The following is an 18627-nucleotide window of genomic DNA, read 5'->3' as shown; positions in this document are numbered from 1 at the left end:
TCTGTTGTTGCATTGCGATTGCGTTGGGTTTACACGACAGGGTTGCACCACACGCAAGTTTGCTTACTCACGCAATTTTTTTTTTTAAGCTTTTCTCCTTCCGAGTTTGTGTATTTCTACGTAATACTCAGTCACGAGAGGATAACATCTTTTCAAAATGTGGAGTTCTAAAGCAAAGCTAGCTCGAATCATTCCAACAAAGTCTGCTTCAGTTGCAAGATTTTGTTTAAATCGCTCTTTCTTGACTGGTGCAAGCGATCGCAGCAAGTTTCTCTTCACTTCAGAGTCAGTTTGCCCGGGACATGCAGATAAAATGTGTGATCAGATTTCTGATGCGATTTTAGATGCTCATTTGGAACAAGATCCGAAGGCGAAAGTCGCTTGCGAAACTGCTTCAAAAACTGGCATGATTATGGCTTTTGGCGAGATTACATCTGGAGCGAAGGTTGACTATCAAAGTGTTATCCGAAATACCATAAAGGAAATTGGATATGATGACTCTTCTAAAGGCTTCGATTACAAAACATGCAGCGTTTTGCTTTCCATCGAAGAGCAAGTTGGGGAAATCGCAAGAGTTGTGCACATGGATAAGAAGGATTTGGACATAGGCGCTGGAGATCAGGGCTTGATGTTCGGATATGCAACGAATGAAACCGAGGAACTTATGCCTTTAACAACTGTTCTATCACACAAACTGGTGCAAAGACTAGTAGAGTGTCGCAGAGACGGAACTTTGCCTTGGCTCAGACCTGATGGTAAGACACAGGTTACTGTGGAATACAGTATGAAAGATGGTGCCTGCATGCCTCAAAGAGTACACACTGTTTTGATTTCAAGTCAACATGCACATGGAATGTCTGCAGAAGAAATCCGGCATTATTTGAAAGAGATAATTGTCAAAAGTGTAATCCCAGAAAAATACCTTGATGAGCAAACAGTCTATCATCTGTTACCTGCAGGGCAGTTTCTCTTTGGTGGTCCAATGGCTGATGGTGGCCTGACAGGGCGCAAAATTATTGTTGACACTTATGGGGGGTGGGGAGCTCATGGGGGTGGGGCATTTTCAGGTAAAGATGCAACAAAGGTGGACAGGTCAGGAAGTTATGCCTGTAGGTGGATTGCAAAGTCATTGGTTGCAGCAAAGCTTTGTAAGCGTGCATTAGTACAAGTATCTTACTCAATTGGTATTCCAGAGCCTTTGTCAGTGTCTGTTTTTAGCTATGGAAGTAGTGAAATGTCAGATGATGAGCTTTTGCAAATCATCCAAAAGAATTTTGATCTAAGGCCAGGTGTAATCATTAGGGATCTAGACCTGCGCAAACCCATTTTCAAGGCAACAAGTGTTTATGGTCATTTTAAGCCAGGTTTCACTTGGGAAATTCCAAAGAAATTAGAGTTTTGAACTAGACCTTGAAAAAAAAATAGCAAAATGTGAAGAAAAGATGATGATAGTCATAAGCAAATTTGCAAAACATTGGTTTGGGTCAATATAGTTTTATCCATTCACAAGACATATTTTTACCAGCATTATGTGATTATTGTTAATAATAGCAGATCATAATCTTCTTTTGAGAGGATGAAAGTTAATTAGTGTAGTGTTAAGAACACAATGTTTCCCTCAACCCTTTAACTCCCAGGATCTAATAGTTAATTCTCCCCTCTAGTTGCTACACATTTATTAGTAGATTAGTTATGAGAATTTGGTGTTAGATCAAGATGACGGTGTCTACCTGATAAGTCTTAGTATTCTCTTTACCTTTTTGCCGGAAGATGTATCAATATTATGGGGAGAAGTTACATGTTAATCACTTTTGGGAGTTAAATGGTTAAACACTCCATAGTTGAAGGAGGTGCATGGGAGATGAAATGGTTCTGTGGAAAGCATCCATACCCAATTTATAGGAAGTATTTTCTATTTTATCATAAATTACAATTTGTATCAGTTCAGTTTATCACAATTTTTTTTCACAAGAATGTGTAGCACTATTCCTTAAGTTAGTCTTTCTTTTGTTTTTGTTCGATTTTCTTTCATATGTAACCTTTCCCCTTACTCAGGGAATTTATCTCTTTATCTCTCATCTATGAAAATATACATCTTGTAATTACATGGTTTCTGAATTTTTACTGTGATATTAACTTACTGTGAGCATTTGAAATGAAGTCAAACCATGCACAAAGTGCTCTCACTTAATATGGAAAAATGTATTTATAATAGTCCAAGAGTCTTAAAATTTTTTTTTATTCTTTACTGTAGTTCCATGACCAAATCACAGATGTATTTAGAGATGTTATTTCAAAGATGTCCTTATTGAAATAAAATATTTTAAGTACCCATTGAATGTTAAGTGATTTTAGTGCAATTTATTTTGTAACATCAAGGAGGGTAGACCAAGTCACCCTAAATCTAATGTATGCACCATTATTCTTTAATTACCTGGAGGCCTAATCACATCACAATAAAACTAATGTGAAATCTGTATGTCTGGGGTTTAATTCCTTAGAGGAGGACTTAGATTTTTCTCCTCTCTCCATGCTCATTACAAGACAGATAATCTTCTTGTTTTAGAGTTTTTTAATTATCTTTTATTTGCCTTATTTACACAATACAAAAAATTTATTTACAGCAGCTATAGCTAGAAGGCGAGGAGATCCAGGCTTATGGGAGAGCCACCTCACTTACATTAATAAATAAAGTAAAGAAAAAGTGCTGTGAATGTGCGGCTAGGCCAATTCAGTGATTATTTAAGTAAAAGCTCTTGCATTTTTGCCTTAAAGCTAAGAAGGTTTGACAAATGAGTGACTGAAACAGGAAGAGAGTTCCAAATTTTAGGATCTTGGTAGAGAATTGTAAATTGCTTGAGATTTGTATGGCATAAATGCGTTCAATAATTACTGGCTGTTCTGGTACCATAGTTGTGAATTTGGCTATTCGTTACAAAAAGATTGAGAAGCAATGGAAGCAATAAGTTATTTCTATGATGAAACATGAATTTGGCAATTTCAAATTTATTGACTTGGAAAATATCTAAAATTCCTAGTTTGGAGAATACTAGGGGCAGGCTATAAACTTTGCTGACCTAGTGGAAAATTGACCTTGTTTTGAAAGATGGGATCATCAGAGTGGTCTTAGTGAATACTCAATGCTTGATTAGTATTTTAGAGCTGAAACTGTTCAGAACTATTGGATAATGGTTTTTTTTTTCCATGAAAAGATTGTGGGATTATATAAGGAGGAACTTGATATAGAATATAACTTTGCCTTGAGAAGGGAAATTTATCACAGAACAACATCTGCTTTTTCCCACCTGCTTGGGAAAAAGCCCATGTGGTGAAACTAATTATTTTTAGTGATGGAACCCTGTTACAAGGTGATCTTGCGTTACCCTATCAATTACTTTTTGAACCACCCTCCAATATTTTACATTTCCGGTCAGCAGTCAAACATGTCACGCATGCCTACTTGCGTGATATCTGTTATGACCTTGGAACAGACTACAAGTGAAGTCATCATTTCCTGACAGAGAATCGACGAAATTAGTATTATGGTTCCCTGTTTTCTCAGAAACATTCGCCAGTAATGAAGGAAGAGAATTCTTCAGCGAAATAAATCGAACATTTTGGGGAAAAATGAAGAGAAACAGGTGGTTTCGTGGGCATTGTCTGAAGTATTCATATCGAAGAACCCTAAACTGTAATATGGACTCAACGAAATTTTTGCAATAGAGCAAACTGCTATTTACATTTACGGCAAGGAAGCTTCGAAGGTCAAAATTTAACAAAAATGTTGCATGTATTTTATGTCGACCTGGGGAGTACGTACACTTTTGAAATGGAGCTGGCAATGGAAAGGTGAGAGAGGATTTTATAATGTTGTACAACTGGTAGGGAAGACTTTTTACTTGGCATACGTTAGGTCACTTACGTGCTCATCGAAACGTGACCAAACAAGTTTGATCAAAACTTATGACGAAGTTATGTTTAACTGTCTTTTAGTCTCTCTGTTTTGACAGTCCTGGTGCAGGCTGAAGCAGTTCATGTCCCGGTTGTAAAATATTTCAGTATGCCATGAGTGAACGACATATAAATGATTAATTTAAGTGTTATGTATGTTTGCTTTAGTTTACATCCAGAACCCGGTAATAATTGTATGTGTGGATACAATAATCAATGATATAAAATGCATTTTTGAGGCAAAATATTTCTCTCCCAAAGGTCATACTGAAAGGTGAATTTCAAAAACTTCCCTATGTCAGATCTGAAAATAGAACTTCAAAAAGGGAAAATACATTGTGTATGATAATACCATAGCCAATGATTGACTATGGTATTAAAACACATGTTTTTATTAATCCAACATGGCATTTGTGCATTGACATGCAACATGAAGTAGAATTAGTGAAACTTTGAGTGCTGCCAAGTGAAGAAGGATGTGCTGTCTTGTCATACACAGCAGAATTTCTATGCATTCAGTGGGAGTAATTATAGAAAATGCAGCAATTGAATAGTTGCTATGATGATTAATCAAGATCGGAAGAAAAAAATTTGCTTTTTATTTTATGATGATGCTTTTCAGAGTTTTAAATCAACTGTTAAGGCTTTATTGGATTTTTGATTCCATATTATAGTTTGTGACTCTGATTTTGGCATGACAGTTTGGATAGAGAACATTTAGAAACTGGGCTAATTCAGTCTATTTTTGCTGGAGGTCATTCATCTTCTAAGCAGATGAACTGGGGTGCTGTTGGCAGTTTCAAACTCTAGAAATAAAAAAAAAACCTAAACAGTTGCCTTTACTAGACAAAAGTGTTGAATCAATGTTGATTCGGAGGGATTAGTAACTATCCCAGTTCCTTCATTTACCCAAGGTTGAGATGTGTGTTCTTTTAAACAGTGTTCAAGTGCTGATGAGTACAGTGGCTGCTGAAACAGGGATCCCAGAGGATAAACAAGTCTTGTTAATATCTAATGGTGAAGCATTGGATCCCAGAGAAAGAGTCTACAGTTATAACAGTGCTGGCACTGTAAGTACCAGTGGTGTATTCTGGTTCTAGATTTATCTTTTCAGAATCAATGTTCACCTTGCAGCTACTGAATTTCATTACTTACTTTGCAAGGCTTTAGGAGTCCTGTGCACGTATATAGGGGATGTATTAGAGAAGGGGCATGATATACCATGGGAATCAGCTTATAAAAGCACTAACAGTGTTTCATTATGAACCAAGCGAAATCTTGTGTCAGTATGCTTTTGTTTATTGGATGTTTCAGATAAACCTTTTCAGCATCATTACTTACACAAAACCAGAATGTAATTGAGCCCCATGCACCAAGGCCTAGGCTAAAAATGTTGGATTAGCTAAGGATGTTCTAACACAAGGTTTCTGTTTTAGGATACCAACCCAATATTTTTGTTCAGCAAATCCACCATTGAGTCCTCTATTCCACCATCTCCCAGTCTTAACTTAGGTTCAGGTAAGTACTGAGTCACTTTTCAACTTACAGGCAGTAATTTAACCCTTGCACTCTGAAGATCTCTTTATAAATTCTCCTTACATACAATTCTTATGGTGTCAGTGTAGAGAATTTGGTATATAGGATCAACCAATACCCTGCAGATTGATATTCTCATCTCTTGTCTCCTTGATATTGTATTAATATTGTAAGGAGAAATTCTGTTTTGGTCACTCATGGGAGTTATTGGGAATCGGGAAGGGGGTGTTAGATATATATTTTGTTATTATATGTAGTAATGATTACAGATCGATACTAATGATATTTGATTATTTTTTGTAGAGGCAAATTTGAAGGAGCAAGTGGAAAAATCTTTGAATTTACCACCCACATATGAAACTCTTGTATCCAGAGCTCAGCTAGCATCTGTATGTTCCTTGAAGATTTTATAGTGAATAAAAACTGCCAGATGTGTTGCATTGAGTAAATAGCAACCTATGTTCTCAGCAGACTCTTTTATTAATTGAAAGAGACACTAGTGAGAGTAATATTTGGATATTTGACTATAAAACAGAAAGGTTTCACTTTTAGTGATATGTGTATGCATTTATTTGATGATACGCTGTCCTTCTTATTTGCACCCTATCTAATTAGACTTTATATTTTACTATAATTTTGATCGCTTTTTACACTTGTTACTAAATTAATAGACTCGTATGCATTGTCTTTTCTTTATTTTAGGAATTCTATTCACTTTCCATACAAATTGCAGAGAGCTGTGAAAATCTAGTGCATGAGCAAAAGCTGCAACAGAAGGGATGGGCAGCAGTTGTTGCAAATTTGGAGAGTATCGCAAGGTATTTTTCAAAACAAAAGAATCCTTCCACCTATATTGTACTTTTGAAGCCTCTTTACATATATGTTGTAGTTTAAAATGATTCTCAGGTCAATATGGCTTTAAACTAGTTTAATTTCTCTTTCCCTTTGTTCCTGATACATCATCGCACTGATCCTTGACCAAGGAAAAACACTATTCAAACAAGTTTGAATTCATTTTAATATGAAACATACATCCTCAGGAAGCAAATTAGATACCTTAAACTGAAGCAAGTAATTTATGGGAATGTGTCAGAATAAGAATTCTATTTTAAATTATTTGTAAGCTATTTAGAACACAGTTAGAGTCTTACACTTACAAGTATGCATTAAAAGTACCTAATCTGAACTGATTTTTAATAATTTTTTGTGATACTTTTGTCTTAATGCTCAACTTTTGTAACTTGCCTGTCTTCCTTTTTAAATAAAATTTTTCACCAGTGAGTTCAAAGCCAGATCAAGTAGTGTTAATCAAATCTACTCAGAGTTTCTGGATTCAAGGACGAGATATATTGAGTTACTTGACAGGTATGCAAAGCAGATGTAAATTTTCCTTCCATTAATTTTAGTTTGTAGATAAACCATTTTTCCTCTACTTTATCACAAGAAAGTTGAAAGCTACTTAATGATTTTGTAGGTTCAAAGATATCTTGCCTCTACTGGCTAGAATACCTGTACTTCCATGCCTCATTTCAAGGCAATTTTCCCAAGCTAGACAACATAATGTGGTTAGCCTGCTGGACTGGATAAGTGCACAGGTAAATAAAGCCCCTATAATAAAGAATGTTTTTTTTTTTATTCATAAGTGAAATGAAGCAAAAAATGTTCTTTTGAATTTTATTTGATCTAACAATAAAATTTGCCCTCTGATCAGATTTCTTGAAACTTACAATAATATTTATTAGCCAGTAATTACAGCCCTGTTTTAGTATATATTCCTTGGAATGAAAAACAGTGGTGTAATTACAGCAGGCTGTATTGTGCTCTAGTTTGAGAGGTCCAAGTGCAAGTTCCTGCTTAGTTATTGTGTTGGGCAAGAGTCTTTATTCTGTTGGTTCCTTTCTCCACCCTGGAATATGGTTGAATACTAGTGAAGTGCTAAGAAAGCTTATAGGGGCAGGGGAGGGGTAAGGGGAGGGAGGTGAGGAAGGAGAGGGAATGATGGATTAGAGTTCCATGATCATTGAGGGCAAGAAAACAATTCCTAACTACATTATACCAAAATTACCAGGGTAAGCCCTAGTGATGGGAACATCTTTGCCTTTGAGCAGATAAGACTTGTTTACTTAGAGTATTGTCAGGATTTTTTTAATTCTACATTTCACTACAATTCATTAAGCGAGAACTAAAGAAAGCAAATGAGTAAATTGTCTACATGCACCTAGGTTACTCTTTCTCTCTTGGTAGGACAACAAGAATAGTCTTCAGGATATGGTCAAACAGTGTATTGAGGCAGTGGAGCAGTTTGACGAATCACATCTGACTCAAATTACTACAGAAGTAAATCAGGTTTTAGGTAAGAATAAACCACACACCTTAATACTTCCTGATTGCAACCGGTTCATTTACTTATTCTTTATTTGGAAGATGAAGTTGCCCAACGACTTGTGCCAAGTGCTTGACTCTTGGTTGAAAGGTCTGAGTGCAATGGATGGTTATGCTAAGGTGTAGTGTTCTTAACCAGGACAATTTACTCATAAACATGAGTGTTTAAATTCTCCACACTGTTCTCATTACATTTCCTCTGATGATGAAAAGGAGAATATGTATAAAATGATTGAATTTGTTTCATGACCTTAATGTTTTGTTACTGTAAGGAGAGATGAGATGATACTCACTTTTTAGTGTTAAAGAGTTAAGGGGCCACACATCACTTGGAGGTGTATGGATATTGGCATTTTGTCAGGGAAGTGTGATAAAATGCTGGGGGGTAACCTTGGGATGGACTACCATCACATTCAGGAGAGAGTCTCAATGCACAAAGTCACTTCATGGTACTGAAATAGGGAAAAGCTTTGGATGGATTGGCCCTCTGGCTCAGAAGCTATCCAGGGCTTTAACGTTTTAACTCCCAAGAACTGATTGTTAATTCTTGCCTCTAGGAGCTACACATTTTTTTAAAAATTAATTAGGAGAATTTGGCTTTTGATCAAGATATCAACATCCACCTGTTTTAACTTAAAAGTTTGAGTATTCCCATTACCTGTTTGCTGGGTAATGTATGGATATTATAGGGAGAAAATTCTTGTTAATGATGTCTAGGAGTTAACTAAAAGGTTAACTAAGCTCATCACTGTGTGTTTTGAGTATGGTTTTTAGAATGCAAGGTTTCAACAGCTCCAGGATTCCCTTTGAATTGTAACAGATATAACCTTATCCCCTTCCTTTTGACATTTCCCCGAATCAAAACAGAGTCGCTTGATAATACAAACATGAAAGAAATCAAAGGATTGGATGAAAGACTAGCTGGACTTCAACACATTCTTCAGACTGTGCAAACCTTCTGTCAGTCCCAAGCAGACATGTCACAGGGTCTGCAACAGAATGTGACAAGTGTTCAAAATGTTGGCCGTGACCAGTCAGTTCTTCACGATCTATGTGCCAGCCACCAAAAACAGCTTTTGATGTTGACAAAGAACCACTCCTATTTGAGGTTTGTAGAAATATATTATTCCAGTGTTTTGAGCTATTTTTCCCTCAGGATTATCAGTGACATAAGTCAAGAATAAATTTCATGTAGCAAGCATAGTCTTAAAAAGAAGAGTCACTTTATTTTTTTTTTATTTAAAAATCTGTGAAATCTTTTGAAAATAATTGAAACTTATCAGTGAAAGGGTCTGTTTAGTAAATGGTGCAGAGAATTTTTGAAGAAAGGGAGTATTTTAGTGATGTACTACAAAACACCTTATCAAGTAAATAAATGGTGTGGAATAGAACAGACCACTCAGGTAAAATGTGGTCATGCTTTCAGCTTTGTCCCTGCCCTGTTATTTTTACTTCTCCTTAAATCAGTAGAGCAATCTGTGTTTTTTCCCCATTTCTAGATTAAACTAACAATATATGATTAAAAGGGTTCATTCAACAATCATTCATCAAAGATCCTTGGGTAGATTAAAAAAGGAAAATGGTACAATTTCTGACCAGTCATACTGCACAATACAGTTACATAGCAATTATACTGTATTATTTTATCAGAGTATTATTTTTCCTTTAATTTAACATCAGGGATATCAGGAAAAAATGTGCCAAAGCCAAGGATGAGTTGTCCGCTAATCTTCACACCAGATTAAGGTATGTGGTTGTCTCATGAAGAAAAAAAAATATGTTAATAAAAACTAAACTTATGATAATTGTTATCATAGTTTCGCGAAATATATGAAAAAAACTTTTTGCTTTGAATTGTAGAGCTGGTTATTTCAACAAAGCTCAGCCTAAGTTTAGTCATGTTTTAAACCCTCTGCAATTTCATGATAAGTTTGAATGTTGAGTTTTAAGAATACTTTTATCAAATATGGAAAGATTTTAGCTGAGTCTGGAAAACCCTTTCTTTTTTTTTTTTCTTTTTTCACTTCAAAAAGATAATGTCAAAAGAAATCTTAGGTATTTTGATTGTCTAACACTGTGGCTCAAGTTAGACAATGTTTAACTTTTACCCCAAAACATCAGTATGCATGTTTTCCCTACTACTCTATATACATTTTTTAATGTACTAAAAAGGAGAGTTTGTTTGATAATCAGGAGCTTCTGTAGTTGGTGATCATTTCCCTTATTTTTGTTACCTTAATGTGTGATTCAGGGAGAATTTAGTTGCTAGTCACTCTTAGGGTCAGCCCTAAATTCTCTACAATTCACAGATTTCATTTTGAATTAATGCTGATCAAAAATCCTGTCTCATTTAGATGGATTATGTATGTTGAGAAGAAGATTTGTGATTGTGATGGAACCATCATCTTGTACCATGAAAATATTAGAAGAATAAAGCGAAGGTAAGCAAAATTTGATGATTTACAAATCTTTTTTGTTTTTAATGATAATAGTTAATTTGTTTTAGATTGGAGATTATTGAACAAGTGAACGAGGCACCACGCATGTACATCCTAGCTGTTGCAGAAGTTGTGAGACGAAGGTCATTTTCTTCACAATTTCAAAAGGTAAAAATTCATACTGAATTACTCTATGTTCATAAATAATTTTGTATTTTTCTGAAATTAAATTTTCAAGATCTTGTTAATCCTTTTGTTAATAATTTTCTTTTTTCAGTGGGCGAGTAAATTATGTAAGAGCTCATTAGAAGCAAGGATAGAGGAAACAGCACAGAGAGAGGAATTTGAGTTGCTCTTTGGTTAGTAAAAACATGTTGCCTGTTCTTTTGTTTCAAACTTGCTATTATATGTCAATTAGGTGCATGACATGTATGTTACATTACCAGAAGCAAAAGAAACTATAATTTAAATCAAACATTGGGAATTGAGTTACCACATCTAAATGAAATAGCTTTCTTTTACCTTGAAAGTGTGGTGTGTATTTATTATTCATCAAGATTTGCTAGACATAAATTTTAAAGTATACTAAACTTCAATCTAGCCTTTTTCAAAATTTATGTACATCTATGAAACTATTGAAATATCAATAATCACCACAATTTTTTTCATATTTTTCTAGGCCAGCATTTTTTACAAAGTTTGTTCAGTGGCTTGTCTGACAGGCCATCTAGATTTGCGGTATGTTTTCAGTCTGTATTGCCCATCAGAAATGCTTATTTATCTATTTTACACATAAATTAATTCCCATTATTAATATTAGTTTGTCATTTGATGTTGTTAGTTCTGAGAATTTGGCATTGGATCAATACTAAATCAACTCCCAAGATCTTATCAATAATTCTTCCTTACTGTCTGTCAAACAATTCATGGGTTGTTAGTTCTGAGAATTTGGTATTGGATCAATTAGGAAATCCCCTAATTGATATTTTTGTATGTTCATATCACTTGTCTGCTTGATTTTGTATTGATTTTGTTAAGAGATATTCTGTCCTAGTTACTCATGGAGTTCGAGGGTTAAAACAGACTTGAATGCTTATGAACCTCCTTTTTGTAGGAAAAGCTACCCAGACCTTTTGATGAACAGCTTCCAGTCATATCTGAAAATGACCTACAAGAATTGAAAGATCAGATTCCAGAGTTAGCTTCTTATCTGGAGTCTAGTTCAGTCAATGTCAGCATGGGAGAGGAGGGTGCAAAAAACAGTTTTTTACAGTCAGAAGAACTTGAAAATGTTAGCAGTGTTGCTCAATTTCCTGCAGAATTTGACAGAACTAGTGATAGTATTACAGATAAGAAGGTAGCATCTTCAATTGTAGACATGTCTTCTTCTGAAAGCAAAGCTACCCAAATGAGTGTGGATGCTTCCTCAGAAATTCAATGGACATGTAGTGGCAATCAGAACACTCCTGGACAGGAAGGGAGGCAAGGTGCAACAGAAAACTACTGTACTCAGGATACTGCAGAGACCACTGAGGATTTTCATGATAGTAACTCTAGTGAGAGGAAGAAAAGTAACAGTGATACTTCTTCAGAGAAAAGCTCAGCAGCTGATGATAGTGACCTAGTTTTTCGTTCAGCACATGAGGATTATGTGACTGTTATTGATGCAGATTTAGAAGTTAATTTCAATGAGAAGGAGATCTCACCTGATCTACAGCCTGTGGGTGAAGTTCAAGAAGACTGCAGTGGGCTGCTTGAGGAAGCTAGTCAAACACCAACTCTGGCTAGTTCTGGAACTCAGAGCACTGAAAGATCTATTGATGTTTCAGCTTTAGATTCTGGAAGCCAGGAGCTGGAGACAGCTACTCTGTCAATTCCAAATGATGTGGTTCAGAGATTGCAACAGCTACAAGATCAGTTAACATCAACACAAGAATCTTGGGAGGAAGCTATTTTGAAAAAAGAGACATTTAAACAATTGAACATGAAGGTCAAGGATTGTGTGAAGGATGAGCTCAATTTTTTGCGTCAGGGTCTGAACGATGCCAAAGGACTGTTAATAGAGTTGCAATCAAAGATGAAGGAGGATGTTTTACTTGCTGTTGGCAATTTAAAAGAAAAAGGGGATTTGTGTGGCAAACACATTCTGCAAAAAACTAAAGAGGAGTTTGAAGTAGAGTTGGTGCAAATGAATGCAAAGTTTGAGAAAGAAAAACAAGAATTCTTAGAGATCAAAATTAGAATTGAGCTTGAAAAAAATGAAATTCTAGATCAACTAAAACAACTGCAAGCTGAAAAGGAAAGAAATGAATCTCAACATAAAGAAGAAACTGAAAAGTGGAGTGAAATTGTGACAGAGTACAAAGCCAAACTGGAAGAACATGAAGGTGCAGCACAGAAGGTTCAGGAAAACAAGTCACGCTATGAGGAAGATCAGCAAATACGATTTAATGCCATAATGATGAAACTGAAGAGGGAGAAAGAACATGCTGTTTTACAGGCACAAGAAAAAATTAAAGAGTTGAAACAGTTACTTGAACAACAGGAGAAAGATATGAAGTCCTTAGCAATGGAAAAAGACAGAATGACAGAAGAGTTTGGACAAGCACGCAGTGCCTTTTGCAAAAGAGAACAGGAGCTTGTGGCAGGTAGTGATTTTTTTTTTTTACAATTTTGTTTGTAGTCTTTTTACTGCAGTGTGGGATAAGATGCTAAAAGTCACTTCAGCCTTGGAAAGCACCAGTTAACCATTTAACTCCTAAGACTTGATTGTCAATTCTCCTTTCTAGCTGCTATGCATTTTCTTGTTTATTAGTGACAAGCATTTGGTGTTAGATTAAGATAACAACTTCCAACTGTTAAGACTATTCATATAACGTGTTTGCTGGACAATGTATGGATATTTTAGGGAGACAGTACATATTGACCACTTTTTGTGTTATTCCATGTAATTGAAAGCTTAGAGATATTCTGATCTTTCTTGTTATTTCAAACAATGAATTCCCTTTGTTGGGAAATAGAAGCTGTCAGAGTTGATTCTCCAGTTCTAACTATTTCTAGAATTCTTTGAAATTTTCTCAACAACCTCCATTTAGTGTTTTACTCAAGTTTATAATACAGGGACCCCAACCAGGGCTTAATTGCCTGCACCTCTATGGAGATATTCCTGTGCCTGCAGTCATGAGGCATTTCATCATTAAATTAAAAAACCTTTCCTTTCACACCAGTTATTTAAAATACTTTTTGGAAATTCTCATGTTCAGCTCTTCAAGACAAAGAATCCAGTATTCTGAATTCAGAGATCCTAATGAAAAACAAAGAGGCTGAATTCTTAGAGCAGATTGAACAGGAGAAAGCATCAGTACTGACATTGCTGCAAGTCGAACAACAAGTGTGGGAAGCAAATAGAGCGCAAGGGTTACCAGGGAAACATAAAGAAACTGAGTGAGTCAGAGATGAATGTAATCATACTGGGCTATTAGTTACTGAGAAGTTAACATCTGGCCCTTCAAAAGTTCAAACAGTGTTCAAACAGTGGATAACACTATCTACTGGATGAATCTCTATCCAGTGGATAGTTCAGTACAGTTTGTTGACACTTATTCGCTGAAAAGCAAGATTGATTCATTGGATAGCATTATCTGCCCTTTGAAAAACTGGGTCAGGTCTTCAGTTGGGACTAAAACACAGCCATTCGTTGGAGTCAGTTCGTGATATTTACTTTATTGTGAGATATTCTCTTGAAGATGATGGCTCTCTGGGTGTTGGCACTTGAGCAAAGGGGAATTTTATTAATTATTAGGCATAAAGGTGTAAGTAATAGTCTGTTTTAATCTTACATCATAACCACTGTTTGCAGGTGTGGTACTGATGCTGTGCTTGAGGAGGATGATCAACAGAAGATGAAATTCCTGGAAGAGGTGATGAACTCTTCATTAAGATGTATACATTTTCTGTCATGTTAAAATCACCAAATTCTAAGTCACACTTCTTTAAATGTTGTTCCTGTGCATACTTTTTGGTACTACAAATTTTTAATTGATGTCCTTAATTTGTATTTAAAATAAGGAGGTTCAAGTTTCATATAGATGACAGACCTTATTGCAATTAACATTTCATTTTACAGGAAAACAAAAAGCTGGCTGAAACGTTGTCAGAGCAAACTGTGGACAAGTTTGGTCAGCTGAAACAAGTGAGTCCAAAAAGTGAAGCATTTAGTTAGTTATTATATATATAATGGTGGATATATAGAATGGAAAGATGGATATATAAAATGGAAAGATGGATATTTAAAATGGATGTATAAAATAACTCTATGTTAGTGTATCGAGTGTTATGTTGTTTGCACCAATGCACCAATCAGATCACTGCGTTAGGTTACATATCTCACACTAGTCAGATCACCCCATGAGGGTATGCATTTTACACCAATCGGATTCACTAACATGAGAGAACCAGGAAAGATCTTGAAAATATATTTATATTTTACAGGCTCTGGAGGCAAAAGAGCAACAGATTAAACTTCTTCAGCAACAGCTAGTAAGTAAACTAACCTACCTCTTTCATCTCCCAGATTCTAATATCACCTCTCCTTACTGTTTACAGTACATTTTTTGGTAGGGTAGCTCTAAGAATGTGTTGTTGAATCAAACAAAACCCACCCTACTGCATGACCCATATAGCCACATACACACTTTTATTGAAAAAAATGTGACAAAAAATACTGTATGAGGGCCATAGGCTGTGGCATGAACAGGGCCAAAGGCTCTGGCATGAGCAAGGCTATACCAAGACATATGGCCCTGAAAGCTTTGAGCTGAAAGAAGAATAGAAAAAAATGGAGAAGGACAATCACATGTTAAAATCCTTATGGGCTGACAAGAGGTCCATGTGTCATGACTTTAAGCCATGTATATTCCTATCTGTCCCTCCCACTCAGTCATTAAGTACATAATAAAGTAAGGAGCTTAAAATAATAAAATTATCGGTCAGTTCTGGAGTGAATGGGTTTATGTACTACTGTATTAATGACGATGAGTGGTATCATATAGGGAATAAGCATGCGAGAATGATATTTTCTTCAAGTAGCAATATCATGTATTTGTTCATTTATATTTACAGAATCAGATAAAACCACCGGGTGGAGCAAGTGCAGTATCATCAAAGATGGATAAAATCTCTCTGAGAGAGTAAGAATTGGTTCCGAATTTGGTTATGGAATAAAATTTTTTTTCCACTTTAGATAATCTAGGATTACAAGTGGGTGCTGGCATCATAAAATCCTAGGCTAGGAGTGGTGTTTTTTCTTAGCTTAGTTCATTTCACAAGTCAAATTGAATCATGTTAGAAATGAATTGTATCAACAGCATTACTACTTAGTCGTCAGTGTTTACATTGTGACATGACTTACTTGGTTATAAGCTTCTGGTTCGACTCAGTACAGTAAGTGATCTTTTGGACTTAGCTGGGAAAGAGGGACTGTTCTTATTGGAAGCCACATCCAGGGGGTAGAAGCAAAACAGCAGCTCGTTAGTGTTAACATTTCCCACTTTAAGATTAAAACTCTCAATAACATAAATGCATCTTCACCATGTGTTGTTGTTTTTTCCCCCACAGCTTTCAAAGTGGTGATATGATTCTTCTCTTATTTGATGAACGATATGAGAACTATGTAACTTTGAGTACAGGACCAACGTTGTTCTTTTTACACCCAGACTCAATGGCAGGACTAGATCTTGCAACAAGTGAGTATTGAGCAGGGTGGTCTTTCTGACCTTTAGCCTAAGAGGCTGCTGATAATAGAAGAAGTGATTAACATGTAACTTCTCCCTATAATATCCATGCATTATTTAGGAAACAGGTTATGAGAATACTCAAACTTAGACAGGTAGAAATTGTTTTCTTGATCTATCACCAAATTCTCCAAACTAATGTATAAGGGAAAGAGTAGAAACTAGAGGAGAGAATTAACAATGAGATCTTAGGAGTTATGGGGTCAACCAGCTTTTGAAGAACTCCCCTTAGTGTTCAATGAAGCTTATTCATTTTGTTTGACAGTAACATCCACTTTTGAGCATTGTGTTTTAAAACAAGTTTCACTAATATTTAAATTGGTGACATCAAATATTTTTAGAGGAAACTGCTGTTTTTTGTTTAAAGGATATAACAATAGCACTTTTTCTGATTATCCTTCCCTCTGTACTTTTTAGGTGGCCCTAAAAAACGGTAAGTTTCAAATTTTGTTGATTTATTTTCCCCCTTGTTAAATTATTTATATTACTCTTAAGATTTTTTTCAGTTGATTTGAACACAACCTGTTCAACAAACTAATAATCCTATTTGAACATGGTGGAAACTTTTACTGTTTTTCCATTTCGATTCTTAGACCATGGATGCTTGCACAGATGACTGATAAAGAATACTGTCAAGCTAAAAAGGTAGAGTTATAGGTTAATACTTGTTATGAAAGCTGCTTTGACCATGAATCAATCACTATTGCTGAAATATTTTATGGCAGTGAGAAATAGGAAATATTTATTGGTCTAAACTAATTCCTCTTGGAAGGTTTGCTCAAATCACTCTCGAAGTTTCCATTACATATTCTCTGCCTTAATCTTTACTGCTCAAAGCAGTGCTGACCTTGTAAATGGGAATGCCCGAATGATTATTATCCATTTTGATTAGCCTTGAATTTCAGCTCAGATGCATAGTAGGTACCACCCTCATGTTTAGCTTCATTCATGAGATCATGGAAATGATCACAACCTAAAGAGGCTTCTGGTTGTTAAAAAAAATTCTCTTCCCTTTCAGTCCCCTAAGAACTGTGTAGACAACATTATGAAGAATATGCATACTGATGTTTGGGAGTTAAGGGTTAATCTGATTGGTAACATTATACCTAACCAAAATCTTCTTTTCATTCCTCATTTTTAGCCACACAACAGGTTTCGAGTTCCTGTAGGAACAAAGTTCTACAGAATTCAAGCCAAACCTTGTGAATAGTGAACATTCATTAAAAGGAGCATGCTTGTAAACCTCTACATTCAGGAGAGATCATGACTTAGATTCTGATAATATTAATTTATCCCATGGTAAATTAAGGTAATCCAGTTTAGTGGAGTGCATTGATACCTGCTGGAAAGCTAAATGTGCTCTATGCACTTGTACCCTTATGATGGAGTGCCAAATAATGTTCGATTTATAAATCCTTGTAACACCAAGATGTAAGCTTTTGTGAAATACTGGTGTTTGAATTTTTTGGGTGGGGGAGGGGGAGGGAGAGGGGGGAAGCAGGGGTTTAATGGTGTATTTTAGTTAGGCTTTTTAAAAAACATTATAGCAATTATTATCAAATTTACCTCTGCACAAGGAAAATATACCCAATTTGAAATTTGAAAACAAGGACATTCCTTAACTAAGTTCTCAATTAAGTGCCCAGGACATAACTAATGCAATGTCTGATGTACCTTTTAATGGCTGGTGAAAGTCAGGAATCTTTCCCATTACTTGTGTTATCCTATGTTATATCCTTATTAGTAAGTGCTAATATAGGAATTAAGAAGGTTTTTGGTGGTCTTGGCAGTCTAGCTTCATATCAAATTTTCATTCCTGCATACAGTTTAACAGTAATACAAATCTTCATTAGTAAACAAGTGCCAAAGCTGCTAGCTATATTTAACCTTTTGAATACCATAGAGCTATTTTTGTTTTTGAAAGATTAGCATCTGATACATTGTCTTGACTTTGTGTGATACTTTAAACTTCAAAATTTTGTATATTGTTAACAAACAATAAAAGTAATTCAGATTCTTTTAAGGTGTGAATTGCCTGTGAAAAATTGGTTAGTGAGTTAACTACATCCTTTACAAATCATTCACCTCTTGTAAATTCAGAACTCTTAGCTGGGAGTCTTTTTAAAAGGTTCAGCCTGTGGCAAAAGCCTGCAAAGCAAATGGTTCAATGTGCACTGTGAAGCCTTGAGCAGCAGAGCAATGAATGAGTAGCAAGGCTCCTTGGCTTGATGCTTCAAAGCTGATGGCTACCTATCCACAATTGACGCATTCGGAAAAGAGCAGTCACCTAATCATGTGCTTATGGGTATTGAAGAAAAACAACGACAAAGACAACAACAACAACAGAACAGCAATTGATGCAGATGCTATGGGGTGTTTTTTGATGTATTTCCATTTTGCACTAATTGTTTGCTGATATCAGGCAGGGTTCACACAGTTTAAGATGTAGTTACTTTAGAGCCCCTTATAAAAAACATGACTAAAATCAGCATTTGATTCCAAGCACACTCCAACTATCATGGGCATAT

At 35.6% G+C, this 18627-nt stretch overlaps 1 protein-coding gene and 1 pseudogene across 2 annotated transcripts; both read left to right on the top strand.

Annotated features, from left to right (window-relative positions):
* The first annotated feature begins 17 nt into the window (after positions 1-17).
* On the top strand, positions 18-2479 carry LOC113682929 (S-adenosylmethionine synthase pseudogene; annotated as a pseudogene). The gene has a single exon (XR_016181029.1). The product of XR_016181029.1 is annotated as an S-adenosylmethionine synthase pseudogene (transcript).
* Positions 2480-3458: 979 nt separating this feature from the next.
* On the top strand, positions 3459-18117 carry LOC113682934 (uncharacterized). The gene is made up of 24 exons (XM_089187062.1): positions 3459-3849; positions 4892-5021; positions 5388-5469; positions 5791-5876; positions 6190-6305; positions 6766-6852; positions 6962-7082; positions 7732-7840; positions 8737-8977; positions 9550-9615; positions 10224-10310; positions 10376-10475; positions 10585-10666; positions 10987-11045; positions 11422-12955; positions 13571-13751; positions 14167-14227; positions 14434-14499; positions 14799-14846; positions 15429-15496; positions 15924-16051; positions 16517-16532; positions 16693-16744; positions 17241-18117. Exons 1-24 carry the CDS (start codon positions 3782-3784, stop codon positions 17307-17309), a joined length of 3657 nt encoding a protein of 1218 aa, XP_089043188.1. The 5' UTR covers positions 3459-3781; the 3' UTR covers positions 17310-18117.
* Positions 18118-18627: the final 510 nt, after the last annotated feature.

This window comes from Pocillopora damicornis, chromosome 11 (genome assembly GCF_964200805.1).
Source record: "Pocillopora damicornis chromosome 11, jaPocDami1.2, whole genome shotgun sequence".
In the NCBI taxonomy this organism is placed as follows: Eukaryota; Metazoa; Cnidaria; class Anthozoa; order Scleractinia; family Pocilloporidae; genus Pocillopora; species Pocillopora damicornis.
This window is presented reverse-complemented; position numbering and strand designations above follow the sequence as displayed.

Excerpts from the sequence above, each read along its gene's own strand:
- LOC113682934 (XM_089187062.1), top strand. The coding sequence starts at position 3,782 with ATGTTGCATGTATTTTATGTCGACCTGGGGAGTACGTACACTTTTGAA. Across the intron at positions 10,311-10,375 it reads ATTAGAAGAATAAAGCGAAG|ATTGGAGATTATTGAACAAG; the intron begins GTAAGCAAAATT and ends AATTTGTTTTAG. Across the intron at positions 10,476-10,584 it reads TTTCTTCACAATTTCAAAAG|TGGGCGAGTAAATTATGTAA; the intron begins GTAAAAATTCAT and ends TTCTTTTTTCAG.